Here is a 23,095-nt window from a genome sequence, read left to right as displayed (position 1 = left end):
AATCATCATAAGCTTTAATTATTTGATAAAATAAAAAAATAAAAGGATCAGCGGGTTATTTCTAAGTGGGGTTGATAAGACCTGGGGGGATATGGGGGGTAAGGGTTATATTTATGAATTTTATGTTATAATATTATTATGGCATTCATTAAAAAGCGTGAAGAACTAATATCAATTACTTAATCATTATTTTTTGTATGTTAAACGAAATAATACTTCAAAGATTAGAGAATAATAAAAGACATTAGGCATGACTAGGCTTTTTCTACATTTATTTATATACTTGATATCATTTATAGATTCGTCTATCAAATTACTACGGGCCTTCCAATACATATGGTTCGATTGACAATTTAATAGTTATGTTAGAGGCAATTTTTTCTTATTGGCTACTTTATCTTATTAGGATATCCAGAAGAAGCTATCTTTTATTAAGTAGGTAAGCATCGTAATAATATATATGTCGCGAAACTGCTGATTTTATACATAAATTATTTAAGTATAATTTCAAAATTTCAAGATCCTCCTCCGCATTATTCATGGATAACTAGTTATAAACAAGAAAAAAATCCATTTTCGTATCTGGTTATCAAAGATCAGCTACCAACGTGGATTAAAGGGAAAATTACATGCCACCTATGAACATGGAAAATATTCGCGATACCAGCGCTTAATAGTTTCTGCTGCATGTTATGTCTGTGAGTTATTGACGTACAGATTCATGGTTTTGTGTTAAATAAAACTCTTTTATTGAATGCGAAAGTAAGTTTATTTGTATGTTTGTTGCCTCTGCGCGTGTTATCTACTGAACCAATAATATTTAAGAGTTCCCAGTATAAAAGATCCCTTATTATTTTGACGGCCTCTGTGGCGCAGCGGCAGTATGCTTGTCTGCGACACCGAAGGTCTCAGGTTCGAATCCCGACAGGGCAAGATGAGAAAAGAACTTTCTCTGATTGGCCTGGGTCTTGGATGTTTATCTATATAAGTATTTATTATAAAAATATAGTATCGTTGAGTTAGTATCTCGTAACACAAGTCTCGAACTTACATCGAAGCTAACTCAATCTGTGTAATTTGTCCCATATATATTTATTTATTTATATTTATTATTTGCGAAAAACCTGTATCCCTTTGTAGGTTGTAATTTAGCACCAAATTCGCGCGGGCAAAGCTGCGAGAAAAAGCTAGTGGTTATATTCTGAATAATAGATAATTTATTGATTTCTATGGTCTTAACTGATATTAATGATTTTTTTTAGTGGAATAGTAAAAGTAATCGTCGCCTACTCTAAATGTTTCTATACCTATAGTTTATTGTTAGCAATCCAAGAGATAACCCGACTATATAGATTGTAACTCGGAGTTAACTAGAAAGACATGAGACAACTCATAAAAGGCAAATATTCGCAGAAACTATAAATATCTTCTTTTTTTTCGTTTGTCATTTGTTCAAATCGAGGAAAATTTTCTGAATCTTGTTACTCTTTCGATTTTATTTAACTCGAAGTACGCTGAAGACCTTTGATAATCAAGTTCAAGAATGTGATATAAAATAAGGTACAGCATGTTCAAAGATTTACTTTTACACGTTCTCAATACCGAATGTGAAGCCTAGTTAAATGGATACATTTTGAACAACCATAAGATGTTTGCATATAAAGTTGACAAAGTGAGTAGGAATAACTGTCTATAATATTCAATACTGAGTGTCCTTTTTATTTTTACTTAGTTTTTCAAACTATGAAAAACATTGATTTAATGGGGTTGGAATATTTGCGATTGTAAAGGACACTAGGGTTGTAGGTATACAGTGAGAAGCCTTAACATCAATTTGTAAGTCAATTTACTACACATTCTTTACCCTCCAGGTTTAGTCGCTGATACCTGAGGTGTTGTGACCTTCGTTTAACGAAGCGACTCGCATCTGACCTTCACAACCTTACCTGACCCTATATCATGTTAATTATAAGTAATATATACAATCACATCTTAATCCCAGGCAGAGCCAACAGGCTTGAGTGTCATAAAGGTATTAATATTCAGCTTCAATGAGCAGGTTCCTTCACGATGATTTTCCTCATCGTAAGAAGATCGGTTAGCAATCAAACTAAAGTACGTAACTCAGAAAGCAATCAGTTGTGTTTCTAAACATTGTTTACCACAAATATACAAGTGAACCATTACCGTTGATGTAAAACATTGATTTGTGGTTAACATAATACAAAGCCGTTCTTTCTTCATAGCCATAACGATACAATAAACATCCTAGGTACCTACCTAATTATAATACTAAAGACATTTAAAGATGAAACAGAACAGAAAACAGCGTGCGTTGCAAGACGAGGACACATTATTCCTATAGTTTCAAGTTTATCTGTCTATTTGTCTTATATTATTCCGATTTTGGGACATTAATGTAGGGACCAATATGCCAGGCAAAACTGCCTGCTCGTAAAGGCTGCATGCCTTAATAAAATGCACAAAAAACTACTTAATAAAATGAAAAAGGTCGTTAAATTTGATAAAGTTACTATTACCTTATTTATTTTATCAGTGCTATCTTATGAATAAAAATTACGACCTACAAATATCAAAGTGTAAACGATGAATTGAATAATGGATATTATACCTTGTTATCGCAGGCAAATTACAAAAATCCGCCATGTTTGAAATATGGGTATTCACCTAAATGTATAAGGTACAATAAATTAAATTTTTTAGTGTTAATAAATTTAATTTTTTAAACTGGAAATAATGGAAATAAATAATTTTAATAAAACACAATTGGGTACTCGTTCGTATTACGTAAAAAAGCAAATTATTTGTGTCCTATGTAAAAAAAATAATTAAGGAACTACATCACGGTATGACAGGTTTTGTTTTTGTAATTAAGGGTCTAATGAGTCAAAATATCTTTCAGATAGCAAATTGCTTACAATCACAGACATATCTAATTAAATCTGCTAATCGAAACGACCGAGTCTTATCAAAAAGATAATCTGTTTAAAAACCCCCGCCATTGACAGGTGTCTTTCAGTATCGTGTGTGAGATGTGATTGCGGAGTGACAATCCTATTAACATTATAACATCATTTATTTATTAATTAAAAATGTTACTTAAAATGTTCTCATAAATAGCAGAGTGTCCTAGTGTTTTGATCTTAATAAATGTAAGTAATATCTATATAAACCTATTGGAATATAATACTATGAAGGAGTCATTGTCCTGATATTGAAGTGAATTCAATACTTATCAATGTAATGGTCTACATTTGTCAAGTGTTATGCATATAAGATACGTATATAAATGTTTAACAATACGATCTGTTTCATAAGTAGTTATCAATGTACATCTTTTCAAGGAACTTTATCAACATTTATTCAAATATAAATATATTTGTCGCTTATGATTAGAGTTAATATCTTAAGGTAAAATTTAAGAGTTTGTTCTGTTAGTATTTGATAACCTATGGCAATTCCTAGGCTCTACCTAAGAATCATAAAGCTCTGCCTTTATTGTGTGATTAGAACTTAATAACGAAATTTACGTACGAATATAACTTAGCACCTTATCATCTAGGTGGAAAAATTGACGATTGAAGTAAAAGGTAGGAAAACCCAATACCATAAGAACTATCCCTCTACCAATTTATGGTTCTACAAAACTTCCGGGTTTTCAAGCTCAATCCCTTACCGTTAAAGCATTGGTTTAGTTTTACGAATTACAGGAAATTCTGTTGGCATAAGTATGAAAAAATAATGTGAAGGAAGTAATAAACGTAAGAATGGATGGGATGGGAAAACCCACAGACACATGGGATGTGGAAAGATATAGTCTCTGCTTACCACTTCGGGAAAGAGGCGTGCTTTTTGTATGTTTATAATTAAATTTACCTTGATTTATTTAATTAGTAGGTATCACCAAAAAAGAAATTGTCCTTTGTCGTAAGTGTGATGTTTGTATGTATACTACCTACCACCAGCAAAGGAATTACAGATTATAGGTGAGAAGAACCAACTTGTTTATTTGTAGAAATAACGGTCGAGATCAGGCTACGTAATTATGGGCTGATAATTATTTATATAAAAGCCATTAAAATATTTATTTATCTGACAAAATACCTTTATTTTCATACCATTGAAATCGGTGGAACGATTACTAAGCTCGTTACTCAGAAACATCTCGACAAAATTACCTATGCCGTAGATAAGCACACTGAAGATTCATAAAATAGAATTAAGTTATTATTTTATTTTATATACTACTTATTTTATAAAAAATAAGAAAAACAAATCTTTGTAAGTTTTTAGAATATATCTTTTCTTCAGATAACAGATTCGTATAAAGTTAAACAATTCTCAAAAATATATTACAAAGTTCAAGTTTGTAACATTTTGTGCGAATTGTTACATAAATATAACCTAAGTCTGTGTTACTGACAATACTTTAAAATAAACAAAGTTATCTGAACATATGAATATTCATACCGAAAAGCCAAGAAAACTGAAAAGTAGGAAGGAAATCGAAGTTTGTTGGTTGCCTTTAAAAGACTTTAATTATTTGTATTAACATGGGATGTTTTGCTTTTCTATAGCATTGTTGTCAGATTTTGTCTCAGTTTCCCCAAGGGACAGGTGGTACAATTTTTTCTTGTTACAAAAGTCTCATTACCGTTACCAGCGTCGTTTTGGCCCGCTGTCTACGGGATACACGAAATAACTTCCATCTGCCCCTCATAACCCTCAAACACATCAAGTTGCCTGAATCTTGTACGTAATTGTTTATAAATATTGTTTATGTTTGTTTCAGAATCAATAATTTAATTTAAACAAAAAAAAAAGCACTCTTCATTAAGATGAAAGAGTTACTTGTTACTGTTGCTATATTTGCATGCTTGGCGAGTACCTCAGCTTTTTACCACAGTAAGTATATATCTAAACATATAATTTGCGAGAATTTCACCACTGGACATAGCCTCTATGTCTTCACATTGACTGGTTATGGGGCTAAGGAAACAGATAAGGTAAACAAATCGAAGAAGAATAAACCTGTAACTTGGATTTGGTCAAGCGTTTTGGTTACAGAGATCAGTTCAGTCTCTCCATGTTAAACTTTTATCGTGAAATTACCTGGATTGGCTATGTAGTGCTAAGGATACAATTGGGAACATGATTACAATACTAGTACCAATTCGTACCAATGTAAATTCTTGAGCCGATCCATAAATCACACTTATGACTTGTGCCATGTGGTTCCCGGCAACAATATAAAAAACAATGTGGCCACTCCATCCTTTTCCCACGGATGTTGTAAAAGGCGACTAATGCGTAGGCATAAGCTTATAAAAGTGGGATTTTTATTTTAGGAGAAAGGCTAGCAACGTGTCACTATTTGAATCTCAATTCATTAGGCCTATCAGCTGAGCGTAACCTATCAGTCCTTCAAGACAGCAGTCTTGAAGGACTGATAGAGCCAGCAGGCTCTGTTTACCCTACATGAAATATGAATGTGATCATATGAATAAATGAATGAATGACTCGTCTAAAAGTGGCTTTTTTGTCATATAGTGGATAGCAGTTACTTTCTAGTTAATGACAAACAATGAGTGAAAATAACACAGGTTTTTCGCCCAACTACTAAGTACGATAAGTAATAAAGCCCATAGCAGTGTTCACGGCAATTATAATTTAATTCTCAGCTGAGACCGATCACAGCCATTGTTATTTCTATAGTAATATCCGTCAAAGATTCGCGTGATTGTTTACAATTTGCCTGTAGTTTTTTTAAAGAATATATTAAGGATTTAGAAATTGCATATTCGTTATTTAGTTTCAATTCAGTTTTTTTTTCAAATTTCTTTACTAATATTATATTTTACAAATAAAAAGATATAGGTATCAGTTGTTAGTAGCGCGTAAACCCAAACTTTATAAAATGGGTTTTACTTATTTCCTACGTGACACATGCTAAGTATTTTTTTGAAAATTATACCAATGGTAAATTTCCGAATAAAAGTGTAGCACATTAAATAAACATGAACAATTATATGACGATATACGACCGAGCTACCGAAGAAAAGTATAAACGTTAGGTAAATAAAGTTAATATGCTAGTACCTTACATTCAGTTTTTATTATTTGCAAAGAGATAAATGGGACTATTGATAAGGAAATAGGCCATTATTCATCCCGGAAATTTTACACGCGTAACTGAATATGATAAGATAATTAAATATGGAAAGGTTACGTTAGAGTCTGACATATCCTTTTACACATTTTTTTAGGAAATAAAGGTATTGTTTATTAAAAAGCAAATTATAAACACATAGTTCTTCTTACCATCAATATTTTCCCGGCGTAAATAGCGGTCGAATTCCTTCGGAACTTACGGGAGTCATCAGTGACCACGATCCAAGAGAGGGACAGTTAGTTTTTTATACAAAGCGACTACCAGATTCAAAGGGGGAAAAGGGGGAAAAATGTATATTATAGTTTTTCACGATGCCCCATGATTATTGTTATTATAAGTGCAAAAGTAATCCACCGCACACATTTATAAGAGTTATGGCTGCATTGAAATTCAAGACCTCGCTTAGAAGTTATTAGTCTGCCATAGACTCTCAAATTTGTGGAATTTTCAACCAATTTTGATAGAATTGAACTAATTTGATAAAATCTGTTGTGTTTCCAGATGCCACAGATGACACCGTTTTGCTGCCGATAACTAACAGCAATGGAGAAGCAGTACTCATAACTGAAGATTTGATGAGGAAGTTAGAGGAGGAACAGGAGACTTGGCATATCAGGCCATGGATACGAACAAAGACTGAAGTTTTAGACGGCGTTGTGCAAGAGGTCACGTGTTACGCGATTGAACCTAACAGTTTTCCCGAGGGAATATTTGACGGTAAATATTTTGAAATAACTTATATTGACAAAAGGTTTTTCTTCCTACCTTCCAATTTTGTTACTGTTAACTCTGTCTACCCTGTAAGGATTAAAGACGTGGTATGTTTGACAAAACCTGTTTCATTACAAAAGGGCGACAGGAAGTTGGTATGTAAGGCTATTAAGATTATATTAAGATTAATGAAATTGCTAAGTTTATCTTCAATACCGATCATGCGTTGTATGTGTGCTAAAATCACGTGCATCATTCTGTGTCTTAGGAACATACGAGTACATGCCAAATTGACGATATTTATAATTAAACAACTTTCCCGCGGTTTACTTGGGCACATAATCATTTATCGTAAATTAATCTCAGAACATTTTTCCGGATTAAAAGGTACCCAGTATGATCATAAACCTTCGCCGTTCATACATTTTTTACGGCGCAGGTTTGCTATAATAGTACCTAAGTTTCATCTTAATACACTTTGCTGTATCTTATTTTTTTTAATATTAATGTGCTGAGTTTCCCTTCCCTTTTACTGATTTAAATATGTGTAGATATTTTTGTATTATTAAATTAATGGAAAATTCCTAGCCCACTGTCTGTTGATACGAGACAATACCCAACCCATACCCAACTTTATGCAATGGTTTATTTCGTAACTTAACTTTGTTAAAGTGTTTATTGTTTCACCTTCAAAATTAACCTATTGCTCTATATAATTTATCATTATTAATTACTTTGCTTTGTATGGAAATGGGACTGTTATACACAGGCGCCGAAAAACTTCATGAAAATTGAGAGTGCACTCCGCCTGTGTACTGCACTGATAGCGCCACAGACGTCCAGTCCATTTCTTTAGGTACTGAAATGAAGGTACCTAAACAATCTTGGAGTCTTGTTATTTAAAAGTACTTTCTAAATCTGATTTAGAGCCATGAAAATGAAAACAGAATGAAATAACATATTTCATTGTATACTTTTGCTATTAACCATATATAATAATTGAGAACTCTATTTTTTAACAAAAAGAAGTAATAAATTATCAAGATTGTTTACCTTTATTTTATCTTCGAGGCTGTGTAATTTGTATAAAACAAAAATTCAAAATTCTTTTGACAGATCTTATACACGTACTTTGAGAGTATTCATAGAAGATTTCGCGAAATTTTTTTCGGAATGAAAATCAACAGGATTTATCGATTTACCCGGGCATACTATGTTGAATTGTTCACTCTCTGAATTTCCATAAAAGTTAACTTTTAGAATATTTCACCATTCAAATTTGAGTTAGCTTATCTCATAATTACTTGTTACCCTGAAATCGAACGATTTGCCTTGGTTCCAATGCAGTTTCTAAAGATTTTCCTTTTGTTATCTACTTAGTTGTCGTTATGGTTTCAAGATATGAGAACCATTTACCTGCCACAGGAAAATAGTATTTAAAAGTGTTTACTATTGAAATTTTAGTACTTTGCAAAATAATAATATAGCATGATTTAAACCCCTTTTAAAAATGTGTTTGGAATCGTTTAAGGGTTTGGATTATTCAAGAATTATTGAAGGTGATAAAAGTGATATATAAAATTATCGATTATATTTTTGATATAAATTATTTATTTTAATGTTTTTGTAGTTTAATTTAATTAATGTATTATTAAATTAGAAAGCGTCTACGTAAAACAAAATAAAATCGCGTTAAAATCCACTCCCGCGGGAATTTCAAGAAATCCTCTCCGGACTCTTAGACCACATAAGGAAGTAAATAAGTACAATTTTGAAATTGCGTTGTCTGTTCGTCAGTCAGTAACGCAAGGGTTTTATAGATAGCTTCTTGAAGAATTTTTAAAACAAAATAATTTTTATTCCAAATTTTTTAAATATATACGTACATAGGTGATATATATAATATGTGAATTCTTGAAAAATAAATGAAGTAGCAGTTACATCAGAATCAATTACATCACTATTTTACATACATAAAATCATTTCGCCATCCCTTACGGGTAGACAGAGCCCATAGCCTTGGAAACACTGTAAGGTCACATTCAGCTGTATCGATAATTGATGGAATTAAAATTCTCCGAGTGATAATCAGAATTTTATTTGAAACAATATGAATGAATAAAATTTTAGATGATCAGCTCCGGAGCGGCGCATTTCTCCTGTACGCGCTCTTCGGAATTTACGCGTTCACACTTCTGGCCATTGTGTGCAATGACTACTTCATCCCTTGCGTCGAACTTATCTGCGACGACCTAAAGATACCACAGGTAAGGAAATATTTCCTTAAATATATACTAGTCGTTCATCGCGAACATACACCTCGCAAACACTTTTTATTTTCACAAAATGTAAGGGATAATGACGTGACTACATGTATATAAATAAGTAGGTATGTATATTTAGCATTTATTAAATATTCCCACATACATAAACAAAAATTTTGATTAATATCGTTTCAAAAGTAACTCAAAATCAACAAGACTCATCCATCAATCCAGTCAAATTGATTATTTTCCACGAATTGTTATCACCGTCATCCATCCATAAAATCTTACAAATAAATGAGAGTGTTTGCAAAGGACCGAGTTCCTCAACTTTGTCGGCGCACAGAGTAAATTCTGTGTGCATTATTTAATGCGGTTGTAAGCGATTTATTTTGACGGATGGAAGGCCGACCCCTCGTCTCCTTCATGTGAATATAAACAAACCAACATCTATGATTAATGTTTCCAGAATGTGGCAGCGGCTACTTTCATGTCGGTCGCGACCTCTTGCCCGGAGTTCTTCGTAAACGTAATATCCACGTTCTTGACAGAGTCTGATATGGGTATAGGAACTATTGTTGGATCCGCCATATTTAACGCACTGGGAGTAGCTGCTGTTGGAGGCATTGCTGCAGTCACGGTGGGTATTACTTTCGTGTGATTGAATATCCATTACTGTTTAATAACGCCGACTCAGCTGCAATATGAGCTGACTTTACGCAATAGTGCTTGCGATCGCGTAAATTTTTATGGTTCTTAACGCGTTAAGTTACTCTCAGGATCATATAAATCGGAATATTCTTCCATTATTCCGAATTTTCGTTCGTAAGGAGATGCATGAAAAGATTTCTACTTAATAAAATAATAAAACTTAAGTAAGGTTTTGCAGATTTTTATGGGTTGTCTTATACTTGAAAGAGTTTTAACCCTTTAGTTCGCAACAAGAATTGTATTAAAAATTGTTATATTTTTTTAATTATTTGATTTAGTAATGTAATATACTAAATCTAAAAAATATTTAAAAAATTTAATTATATATATTTTTTTAATAAATGGATGTTTAAAATACGTAACATTACGAAGTGGCCAGCATTTAAGTGTGCAAAAATACCGTTATGTATTTTTAACAATGCGAAAGCTACAGGAAAATAAAAATAAAATTTCTATTGATTTTTTTTAAACATTTATTATTATTATATCTTCAAAAATATAGAATGGTTTAATGGAACTCTTTTAAAAACTGTCATGAACCTAAAAATATTATTGATCATGAAAATTTTTAAAACAGTTGCATTTTTTCTCAAAACATAATCTCAAATAACATTTAGAACATTATAACAGTTGTCATACCATTCTTACAAAATTTGCTTTTGCCTGGAGTTGCTATGAAGTCAGGCATGTGACCCACGTGGTCACGGCGAATTGCATCAGAAGGCCTCGGTCCCGTCGGCTTTTGATTTTTTTTACTTACCAGATACTTCTGCCCTGACAAATATTTTAACACCCCACTTCTTTGCTTTTTTGCTCTGGTTCCTTTATAGGGCACCATCATTTCATCAACACTGTACCAATGTTCTTCTTCTATTTTAAGACAGTTTTGACGTATTACTTCAAAAATCGGCCGAACTTTGAAATAACGATCATCATTTGGTTGGGTATTGTCGACAAAGTGTAAAAATTGACGTATCTGTTCGTAACGCTTTAAACTCAAATTGAAATTGAAACTTTTTAGAAATTTTTGAACGGCATATAAATTTGTGTTTTCTATAATTATTTTTATAACATCTTCATTAAAGAAATCGAAATAGTATTCAGATGGCGACTTTGATTCAGAGCCAAATTTAATAAAAGTTATTTCATCCAAAATTGCAGTTTATTTAAATCTGCCGCCTTCCCATTCAAAATTCAAAGGTTTTTTTAATGAATGCTGTCTTTTTTTTATCAACAAGGTTGGTAAAGGTCTCTTTCTTGAACGAGTGATCTTGGGCACACTTGAAGCTTCAGGAGTTGGTGGAACCGACAAGACAGATGATATTGATTGAATGGCAGGCAAATCTTGTGGTAAATTATGTGATGCGAGAACTTCGGAAATAGACGGAGTGGATGGTATCACGTCTTCAGGCAAAAGCGTATCATCATGTGACTCGTCTATAATATTCAGACGTTCCAAAGAGGAATCTAGAGAGGGAAGTGCAGAACTATAAACAGTTTCGTCTTTTACTATCTCTTTGTCACCGTCTGATATACTGCTATCCAGAGAGATGAGGACCAGAATCTTCTTCACACGCTCTAAGCGCAACTTATTCTAGAACAAAATCAAGCCACCATTCATGCAAACACCCTCCAACACCATGGTTATTTAAAATAAAAAAGCCTAAATACATTGCTCATAATTTCGCAATGTTAGTTATTGTGAACATTCGTAACTTCGCCTCAATCACCGTTAGCTTCGCAATGTTAATTGTAGCTAACATTCCACTTTTACATGTTATAGAAAACACAAAATGACTTTGTTAGTAATATTTTGTACTAATAATTGTAGAATGCAAACATAAAAACATATTTAATGTAAAATATAACGAAAAATCATGCTTTTAATTAAATAAAAATAATATTTCTTACCATGTGCGCGGGAGCAGTTCGTGGTCGGGACGCTATTTTGTACCTCAATTTCAAAATTTACAACTTAATAACGTTTTATATTTTGCTATGGGTGGGTAGTGATGTCTTTAACTAACTTATCGAAAAAACCGCTGTAGAATCGATATTGTTTTGAAGGTAGAATTTTCGAAATGTGTGTGTTATGTATATCTAACGCTGCGAATTAAAGGGTTAACAAGATTTTTTTTTGTTTTCTAGCCGATAGCGATAGAAAGTCGTCCAGTGACCAGGGACGCTATAGTCTACATGGTGAACGTCAGCGTTTTAGTGGTCATAGTCTGGGACGGCCAGGTCGACTGGTACGAAGCGCTGGTCCTCGGGGTGCTGTACGTGCTTTACTTTGTGCTGATGTTCAACAGCGTACGACTGTTCGCCGTGTACGACAGACTTGTGGCCAGGTGCTGCAAGAAAGGAAATAATACGGACTGTAAGTAGATGAGGATAAATGCGATCAAAAGACAGAGCTACAAAATCTGTTTATTGTTGTATGATAATATAGCTCTTCACCCTAAATATTCTATTAAATAAAAATATTTATTTTACCAATTTTCTAAGCAAACCTGTTTTTAACCTTTCACTATTGTAGGTTTTTGCATGAAGAAAAAACTGATTTTAAACCGCTCCCTTATTTTTTTTTGTGATTTTTAAATAAACGTTGTTCTGGAAGATTTTCGTAACTGCGTTTTCCTACGAAACAGCAACGTACTTATTCATTCCACAAATAAAAAAAAAACCTGAATAAAAAAACACGTTAATTTATTAATTTCAAATTATTTCTAACTAGCGATAAAACACCTTACGCAATGACCTGTTATTCGTAAAAAGATGTCACGCTACAAAAACTAAAAGATTTTTGTGAATGGAATTTTTCATAAATCACAGAAAATGTGTTAGGGTCATGTTTAAGTCACAGTTTTACTTTCATTTATTAGTAGAAAATACTTATTAAAAATAACTTGTCAATAAAAGCTTAAGTCCAAAAATGATATTATTGGGTATATTTAAATTTAATTACATTAAATTTTTAAGCAATATTTATAGTTTTATTAAGTGTGATCACATTTGCATTGAGAGAGATGATAATTGTATACTTTTCAGTTTCTGTCGAAGTGACTGATGGTCAGCCCATTGAAGAAGGCAACGTGAACAAAGCATTTGAGGACCCTATTAAACCGAATGGATGGTCTGATAGCGATAAAGTGGCTGTTGTAGAAAAAGGTAATGGAACATGTCAATCGGAATCGGTCGGCTCAAGGACGTATTTGATTCAATCTCGAATCTGATTGTCATTGTGTTACGATACAATTTATTAAGATAAGCCTGTGTGTAGTAGGTATGTACATCTTCTTACATGTATATACCTACTATACTTTAATATTTATTAATATCAATGTAAATGAACGCATACCGATCCACAATAATAGCAAGAGGAGGGAATACGATGACTAAATATAATTTTTTTAAGCACAATAATGTAATATTTAGGAAAATGAATAAAATGCAATGATTAAAAACTAGGCCCCACATTAAGGTTGCTAATAGATTATTTCGTTTTTGTTATTACGTCAGAAAGAATCATCAATCATCAAAATCTGTACTCAAGACGTTCAAAATAGAGGAAGCGTTTTAGCATATACCATGTACATACAAAAGTAGCTGTGAATTAAAAATAAGTAATACTTAATTACTTAGAAAAAAAAGATGCAGATATCTCATATTTTACTGTTTTTAGTTGAAGAAACCGAGGTTAAAACAGATGACAGCATCTGGGACTTACCCAAAGGAAGGTCCGTGGCATACAAAATATGGTGGTTCTACTCCTGGCCTCTGAATTTGATCCTTGGTATGACTATACCTTCGCCTGTGAAACATAGACGGTGGTACCCATTTGCGTTCATCATGTGCATAATCTGGATTGGTGTGAACTCCTATTTCGTTTCTTGGAGCATGACAGTCATTGGTATGTAACGACATCCTTAAACTAACATTATCATCAACATCCTGATTGTTTTGCCACCTCTCCGTAAAGGAGCACGGGGTCAACCTGTGATCGAGATCTTGAAGTGGAAAAGTCAGGTTTATACACGAAGCGACCCCCGTGACATGGCGCCATGGCAACCAGAGCTAAACCTACCACCTCCCTATAGGTACACACATAAGTAGTGATCTCCATCAATTCAAAACGCCACGCCTGAGCTGGGAAATATATCTTTGCACTGTAATTTCAGACTAGTAGGTATTAAAGTCATATACTAACATTGTTCACCAAAACGCGATAAAAAAAAAATGGAATATACACTGCTGCAGCCTTCGAGTGAAACCGTTTCATTAATAGGATCAATGCAGATCTGAAGATAGCAAGCAGTTTTGTTCAATCAAATTGACTTTCCAAACTACAAGATTTTCATTTATATTGACCGTGAAATTATTATTTTAAGGTGAAACGTTCTTGATTCCCGATTCCGTAATGGGAATGACTTTCTTGGCATTTGGAGGATGTCTGCCCGAAGCCTGCTCTATATATATTATGTCAAGACGAGGTTAGTATTGGTAAAACATATTTACTGATAACCGATATCACTTTAGTAATAAATCACTGTGGTCGGCGGGGTGCCGATGCGGATATGCCCCAATGCGTACTTTAAACCCAAATTACTTTTTAAGCCAATTCAATGCGAACATTTGTAAACTGCGAAGCGATTATTTATTCTATTTAGGTACAGTTTATTGTAATATTCGTTATCGTTTTAATCTTCTGATTAACGTACCTAATTTTACCGGATATCTGTCATATTTATGATTGATTTCCTGCAAAGTACTATAGCAGATATTAATGCAAAAACCACGCGTTGCGAATGCCATCCATATTTCTGATAAAGTGAAATTTACTATAATTGTTATGAAATTAACACTGATGTATCTCTATACTATGTAATCAATGTTACAATAATTATTAATACAACCCGCATACTTATTTTAATTATTTCTTACTCATCCATACATACATATGGTCACGTCTATATCCCTTGCGGGGTAGACAGAGCCAACAGTCTGGAAAAGACTGAATGGCCACGTTCAGCTATTTGGCTTAATGATAGAATTGAGATTCGAATAGTGACAGGTTGCTAGCCTATCGACTAAAAAAGAATCCAAGTTTGTGAGCCTACTAGTTTCTTACTCATCAATTAGGATATGATATTAAGCTATGGAATGAAGAAGCTTAAATCGTTTTTAACGATTTATAACTGATTTTCTCGATGATTAATTTTAATGGAAGGGTGAATGAAAATATTTAACGGTAAATTTTGTTAGCTCGCTAATTTAAACTTTCCTATTTATCCAGGAGTATGATATAATCTGTTTTATGTATGCGAGTAGTCCAAGTATTATTGCAATTGTAGGTGAAGGAGGCATTGGTGTATCTAACGCCCTGGGCGCTAACTCGCTGGCGATCCTGTTTGCCCTGGGTGTGCCGTGGCTCATCAAGACGCTGACCCTGCTGGCTCAGGGTGCGGAAGTTGCAGCCGTCGAGATCGCCTCCGATGGCATTGACTTCGTCGTCGCCTCTCTTCTTGTAGCCGTCGCCTGTCTGTGGATCGTCCTATTCATAGGAAAATTCAAACTAAGAAAAAGCATCGGTTTCATTCTTGCAGTTCTATATTTCGTGTTTATCACATTCGCAATTCTTGTAGAACTTGGAGTTATTCTTAACATTGAGCGTATGACGAGGTGTTTGTTTTAAAGGTTGATATTGTTTTTTAGGAATTCGTTTCTTCGTGACATTCTGTGATGCCTAAATTTAAGTAAATTTCCATAGGCCAAACATATCCATGAAAGCCGCTTTTTATACTTATAGATAGTAGGTTATTATTTTTATAAGATTTTGTACAAAAGTATAATTTATCTTATTGTGGAATTTGTACATAAATAATTAATATTATTCATAATTTGCTGGTATTGATTATCTCAACCTTTGTAGTTTACGTTTTGTGTTTACTTTTAATCCTTTAAATTAAAGTTGGTTTTTATTAGCTATTAAAAATGTCAAGTTGGCTGATGAATGATTTATATTAAATATTTTTTAAAGAAGCGTAGAAGAATTAGATTGTTTAGATCTGAAAATTAAGAAAAATATACTTATAATGGTCTTTACGCTATTATTATACGTTCAGCTGGAGTCAGAATTAGACATTTCACGAAAATAAAAACTACCGTATTTAGGGTGTATACAGGATGCAAATAGGGTTGCACGCAACGCAATTCACCAAGACATGCCCCTAGGCGCTCAGTTCTAAAATAAGAAAAAAGAGGGTGTTTCATTTTACCTAATAATCCATCAAAAACAAGAAGTGTGGGTGCGTGAAACGACAGCGCGGGGGATGTGCGTAGCAAGCGCATATTCTGTCCAAACGTTCTGAGACATGTGCACTATTTTGATTATTATATTTTCTATCTTTTAAATTAGTAAATATTTTGTTGGTTCTATATTTTATAATGTTAAGCGTGTTCATTATTTACTGTTCTTAAATATGAAACGCGTTTTACCAGAGACCCTGTATATACCCAGCTTGTTTATAATATAGGATTGCTTCAATTAATTTATTTTTATAAATTCTATGTTAATAAAGCAAGAGCAAGAGCTAGAGCAATTTGTTCTCAAGCACTCTAAGAACAGAACAAGTGTTTGAATTGTGCAGTAAAAATAGCAAAAATATTCTGATAAGTACTTATACTATTATTACTTAGAGCAAACTGATTTAATACATGCTTTATAGGTATTAGATAATGTACCTATATAAAAAATTGGGAGCAATAACAATATTTTTCCTTTGATTTTTGATGATTGTAATATATAAAGTATAATTTGTAGTATATAATAGTTTTATTTCATGTCTGAATGATTAGTTGTATTAATCGGTCTGTTCTAGATAAGTTCATGATTCATTATAATTCTTTTGCAAATGTGTCAATCGATCAACTGACTGACACATTATCTAGGGAATTCACTTTTATATCGATCAATGACTGATAAAGTAATGAGAATGTAGTTGATTGTGTTATATTTTAATTAATTTATAAGTACCCTTTCTATAAACTTATAAGTATAATTATTTAAGAGAAAATTTAAAGTGTCTTTGTATTTTTAATATAAACTGTAAAAATAATCTTTCTATTAAATTATTTCTATTTCATTAATATTTACATACATACAATCACATCACTTTACGAGGATGACAGAGAAAAGAGAAAATCAAATAGTGACAGGTAGAAAGTCCATCGCCTAAAAGAACCTCATATTTATTAACCTTTCCTTTGACCGACTTTTACAATCTGCATGGGCAATAGACCTAGGTTTTTTCTTTACTATAAAACCACAGTTTTATTGGTTTAAATATAGGTGATTTATTACTAATATAATAAATACCTAAAGAGTAAATTGAGCGGATAGACAGCGCTATCTATTGAACAATTGAATAATGTCTGTCTGTGAAAGTAAAATAACTTTTATTTACCATTTAGAATTGAAAAGCAGGAAACTTAAACCAACAATTGTATTAGAAACAACCAGCACGTATTAATAATTTTCTAATTTGTAATATCATTTACTAGCCATCAGAACAAGATCAACGGATTAAGTTATTACGAATTGTTTAATACTATTTACTTATCAACGCTATCTAAGAGCTATAGAGTGATTTAAGTAAATGTAAATCTAAAATTAATGATATATTCCGTACTGGTGATAATTAATTAACTCTTATAATAATTAGTCTATGGTTAATTCAAAGACTAATTTTGTTATAAACGACGTTTTCTCTTGGCTACGACTCATTATTCATGCTATTTTACAAAAGTACAAATTCAGTATTTCATTAGTGCTTCTTCTAGAGTAATAAGTCGCTAGTATGTAGTTTTATATTTTCTGAGATAAAATTGTTATTTGTCGATTATTAAATAAAATATAAAAGGAAAGTTGTTATCATTGATGACATTGTTAGATTATAAAATTTTGCTATAAATAAATTTGTGATCTTTTAATGCATGCCATAAAAAAGAGGGAGAGATTTCATATGACAGAAGGTTTGACTTGAAAAGAAAGTATGTTAGAGCTTTTTAGAAGTTATTCTCAAATAATGTAAGTTGTAATATTTATAGTATTAATATGTAGATTTTTGTCTTATATTTACAATTGATTTTTGTTTATTACGTATAAAATTTGCTAATAAAATACAACACGTATTTAACAATAAAATGTAATAAGATTTATTCTTATAAATCTAATAATGTATTTAAATTGGTAAGTTCTGGGCAACAGTGAAACTTAGCTAAGGAAAACAATAAAAATAGTAGTACACAATATCATCAATCGGTGGGTAATTTAAAAATAAAACAATACCTTCAGCGGTTTTAGTTATCTACCGTTCATTAGTTGAAATCATGAAAATTTAACATTATTTTTAAGATTTAATTGACAAACCTATATTTATTCTAAATTAATTAAAATGGATATACTACCTATATTTTTAATACTTCGCTTATACATTTTTTATACATACGAGTATAAAATGCAAATATGCTATGCATACGTATAATTTAAAAAGCGTGCTTAAAAAACAGCCTTTATAATAAGCACAAATTGCGGTAAATAATATTTATACTATGTTTTCTCTTGTATTCATTAGACTTTCGCCTCCTGTGATTCCTGAAATGAAAGCAGGTATGTTAGTTTGCCTAGATTGCTTTGGAAATATGAACTGGATTAGCACCGCTACCATGAGAGAGAGAAAATGAGCTTTGTAGATTTCATTAAAAAATCTGACTAAAATATTCGTATATATATACAAAGGACTGAAAATAGTAGGATTTCAGAGATATTGAAATCCTACATTTTTAAAAGTTACATACTAAATCTAACTCAAAAAATAAGGGAAGTTTATTTATTGTAACTTATACCTAGAAAGTTATTATACAAGTAATTAATAACTTATAACAACTTTGAGGTAGGCTATAGTAGAAGATTTCACCCATAATTAAGCAAAAGACGTGGGTACATACTACATGAGTCATACATTCACGTTCTTAACCTGTGTATGACGATAATAACAACACACATGGCAAATACAATAACCTCGTCAAATATCGCTTATAACGAAACGAAGCCGCATTATTTGTTTCCAAGAGACTCATTTAATTAAAAAGAATGGCAACATTTTGCAGATGCTGTAAGTCGGTTAATTTATGTAAAATGTAAGGAAACCACTGTGATTACAAACAAAAAATATTATTTTGCACAGGCATAGGCCTCCTATCTGCCTTATTCTATCGGAAGCTAATTATGGATTAATAAAACAATATATAGTGGTAAGATTTTATGCATTGGCTTCAAATAAGTAAAAACATTTATAAAAAAAAAACAATTTTAGTCGACATTACCTCGTATCGAGATGCATTGACCATTCCCTTCCTAGTGTTGACTGTTAATGAGGAAGGTCATAGAAATTAAATTTTGAATAAAGAGTTAACTAGCGTTAGTCCGCGACTTCGTCCGCGACGTTTCTTTTTTCACAATAAAAAGTAGTCCATATTTTTTACCAGAACTCTGTCTGTCATTCTCATTAATAATATTATGTTAAAAACATATAAATATATGATATTAAGTTTAAGTGGGGTAGAGAAGTAGCTAGTAGAGGGAATTCGCTCCTACCTTCTATAGGCATATTTTCGTTATCAGAGGTAAAAAAATTATTTTGAGTATTTTCAAAACAAGCCTTTCTAACCTGTTAAAGCAATGGCGTCATTGGTTCTCAGGATCCTGGTGAGCAGCGTCCTAGTGGCTATCATCACGTCGTGGTTGGTGAAGCAGAAAAGGACGGCTACACAAAGACCCTGGATGGGATTGAATACACTTTACTCATACATTTAAAACCGATATATTTAATTTCTCTACATTGAAGTGGTTTTGTTATTAATAAAGGCATATTTGAAAATTTTTAGAATCATTTTAATTAACAGAATTTTTGAAATGTATAAAAATATATATTTTGACAATTGCTCTAAACTTTTGGTTTTATCGGGTAAGGTTTATGATCAAGTACTCATTATTTTTATTCCGCAATATGTTACATATCAAAAATAACAATGCCAAAGCTGATGAGAAACCGCTTTAAAAATAAATGAATGCAATTAATCATCGTTTCAGTTATCATAGCGGCATGGTAGAGCGCACTCAATTTGCTTTTCAGAATCTACTTAAAAATGTTATTATCTCCAATTTCTAATGAATTGCTTTTAAGCAATTCTTTTAGAGGATCTTCGCTCATTGTCATTCATAAAACCCAGTTAAATTAGGTGAAAAAGGGGTCAGCTACGAAATGAAAGATAACAAAGCGAAAAGGTCTTGATAAAATGATATTTAACTTAGAGTTAAAGAAGTACTTTGCAAAAACGTATGCCATCTCCGTCAATATCAACGCGCGATTGGATGGAGATTTGTATCACTATGGTATCTGTTATTTAGGGGTTAAAACCCAATTTGGAGACGCTTATATAGTAGTCTCAGGATACATTTCAGAATTACATATCAAAGTTGAAATGAAATTCTACCGTTGAATCCTTATAATTAGTTTAAATTGTTACAAATTGTTGGACCCTCTTAGGGATAAATATAATAAACTAGTGAAAAGTCCAAACTTGTGGTAGAAGGTCTGATGATATGTAAGGTAAGGCTGTTAATAATGAATGCGTGGCACCTATTTTAGAAACGCGAAGATTAGTTAGTGTATTTACATACAAATATGTATGTAAATGCACTAACTAATCTTCGTGTCCAAAGGTCCAAATTTATACTTTTAGTTAATTATGTAAATTTGGAATAATATGGTTTATATTACTATCTACATCATTTGGAGGCAAGCATATGATAGGATTTAACCATTATGAAAATATGTAAATTTACGCTCGAACCGATTCGATTTGTTCAGGACGGTTATCAGCTTTACGTTACTGATGTCATTCATATCTAAAATGTTTTTGACTTAAACTCATTGCTACTAGAATAAATTCAGTGTTAAACACTAAATTTATTCTAGTCTAAAAGCGAAGTAACATACAAAATGTGTTTCTCTTCCCACGTAAATTGTTTATGTCAATCCAAGCAATTAAAGATTTATTGTAAGATTTTAAGAAGGCTAGCAACCTTGTCTATTTGAATCTTAGCTACACGAGCTATCGAGCTTAAGTGATATTTTGTACGTATTAAATTCTTCATATACCATTTTCCCCATACTATCCTATATTTGTGGCAATCTATACATGTGGTTTACCATGATCTACAAATTGTACACTCACCAGCACTTCCTAACTTAGACTTATTATGCGAAAGTTTGAAAGTATTTGTGACATTAATTTTAAGCAGAGGCTTACCATTAATTCAATCTGGAGAGGACTTTTGGCATTGCCCATTGTACACCTGGTACCAAAATCTATTTTTGATATCGAAAACTAAATGTTAAACAAAAAAGAAAAAACAGAAATAATGTTTCAAACATATAAATCGGAGTAGTCTCATACTATTTAAATTTTTATGATTTTAGAGTATTTTATAATAAGACTACACAATATCCACAAAGAGTTGCGTTAAATGAAAAATTACGTTGATATGAAAAAAGAACCAGGTTGAGTCAGTATTATAAATGTGTATTACTATATTTATATTATTTATGTCAACGGCAACTGAACGTGCAGTTCCCAAGCGAGCAGACGGACTAGTCATCAATTTGAAATTTCTCAAAGTATTATTAAATATAAATTTTTTTAAGTTAGGTACTTGGCTATCCACGTTACCTCTTTTTCCATTTAATATGAGAGGATGATTTGGATCGGAGGATTAATGCCAGGTTTGTCACGATTCGTTTGCTGATGGTCGCCATGTTTTCTGACCCAATGACTGTCAGTTCTTCGCTTTATACGCTATGTTTTATTATACTCGTATGTGTAAGAAAAGTGACTCGCATATACCTGTAGGCTAGTAAGAAGAGCTGATACAACTTGATAGGTTTTTTCCCCGGGTGTGTCCGGCGACGGCCGCAACGGAATCAATATGAAGTGTAGCCCAAACAAAGGAATCTAAGAAACAAAAACTAAAATTATTGTATCTATTGCGAGCCCAGCAGATGGAATCATACGGGAATTTGTAAATATAAATTCATATTTCAATAAATTCTTAAATAAAGCAAGTTCCCGGCCATTACAAAAAGAATAGAACCACTCCATCTCTTTCCCATGGATGTCGTAAAAGGCGACTAAGGGATAGGCTTATAAACTTGGGATTCCACTTTTAGGCGATGGGCTAGCAACCTGTCACTATTTGAATCTCAATTCTATCATTAAGCCAAATAGCTAAACGTGGCCATTCAGTCTTTTCAAGACTGTTGGCTCTGTCTAACCCGCAAGGGATATAGACGTGACCATATGTATGTATGTATGTTTAAATTGAATATCAAACAATCTTGTTCTAAGTAATTGAATATACATACAATCTTGTTCTAAGTGTTGGTCTACCTCGTTTTGATTCATTTTTTCCATCAATTTTCTATTATAACAGAGTAAAAATCATTCGACACAAATTTTTCTTTATTGTTTAAATTAGGAAGGTTTGAAATTGGTCGCACTAATCGAATATTTAAGTAAAAGTCCGACTATTATTTTATTAAAGCAGATTTGCGTAACTGGTTTTATACTGTCAGAGTAGCTTTAGGGACTTTTTATTTCAAGGAAAAAGAGAAAATGTTCTACTGATTCAATCAATCAAGTGGGGGGACTTTGTATCATTCGCTTCCTTGGATTAAAGCGATACCTTTTGAACAACACGTTTTATATCTAGAAGTAGTTATTGACGCATTACCGTTGCTATGCTATCGATCATTGATTAACTTATTTATAGATTTTTATCAACGGTTATTTTTGCGCCTTCTCAGATTGTTTTTCATCAATTCCGGTGGAAGACATGTGGGTGCATAGCAATTACCTGATTTTAAGATTTTTTTTTTAAATGCCGAGCATTGTCTTTATTTATTTTTTCTTTATCTTGTTTTTTTGTGAAGTAGAAAAACAGGTATATGACATATCTCATGGTAAGCGTGGTTACCAAAGCCCGTACTAGGTTAATCCTGAAGTTTCATGAGTCACATTTAGTCACTCGTGTGAACTTTGGTAATCCGATGAGTTATGAAGATCGCCAACAACTGCTGAAGTTTATATCAATTTA

At 32.4% G+C, this 23,095-nt stretch overlaps 2 protein-coding genes across 12 annotated transcripts in view; one reads left to right on the top strand and one right to left on the bottom strand.

Moving 5' to 3' along the window:
* Positions 1–3,015: 3,015 nt before the first annotated feature.
* LOC106133983 (sodium/potassium/calcium exchanger 4) lies at positions 3,016–17,021 on the top strand. The gene is made up of 10 exons (XM_013333913.2): positions 3,016–3,173; positions 4,814–4,926; positions 6,695–6,910; positions 9,035–9,171; positions 9,638–9,808; positions 12,028–12,256; positions 12,928–13,047; positions 13,562–13,789; positions 14,268–14,369; positions 15,231–17,021. Exons 2-10 carry the CDS (start codon positions 4,860–4,862, stop codon positions 15,569–15,571), a joined length of 1,611 nt encoding a protein of 536 aa, XP_013189367.2. The 5' UTR covers positions 3,016–3,173; positions 4,814–4,859; the 3' UTR covers positions 15,572–17,021.
* Positions 16,794–23,095, bottom strand: part of LOC106133955 (calcitonin gene-related peptide type 1 receptor) — a 31,048-nt gene continuing 24,746 nt past the window's right edge. For 10 of the 11 annotated variants that reach the window (XM_060953555.1, XM_013333862.2, XM_060953557.1 and 7 more), the window contains 3 exons: positions 21,847–21,954; positions 19,608–19,716; positions 16,794–18,532 (listed from right to left, as the gene is read on the bottom strand). In XM_060953555.1, the coding sequence (XP_060809538.1) occupies positions 18,483–18,532; positions 19,608–19,716; positions 21,847–21,954 (267 nt within the window). In that variant the 3' untranslated portion in view covers positions 16,794–18,482. Of the gene's footprint in view, positions 18,533–19,607; positions 19,717–19,743; positions 21,299–21,846; positions 21,955–23,095 lie in introns of those variants that run through there. The other variant, XM_060953564.1, reaches the window with a different exon arrangement.

Source organism: Amyelois transitella, chromosome Z (genome assembly GCF_032362555.1).
Source record: "Amyelois transitella isolate CPQ chromosome Z, ilAmyTran1.1, whole genome shotgun sequence".
In the NCBI taxonomy this organism is placed as follows: Eukaryota; Metazoa; Arthropoda; class Insecta; order Lepidoptera; family Pyralidae; genus Amyelois; species Amyelois transitella.
This window is presented reverse-complemented; position numbering and strand designations above follow the sequence as displayed.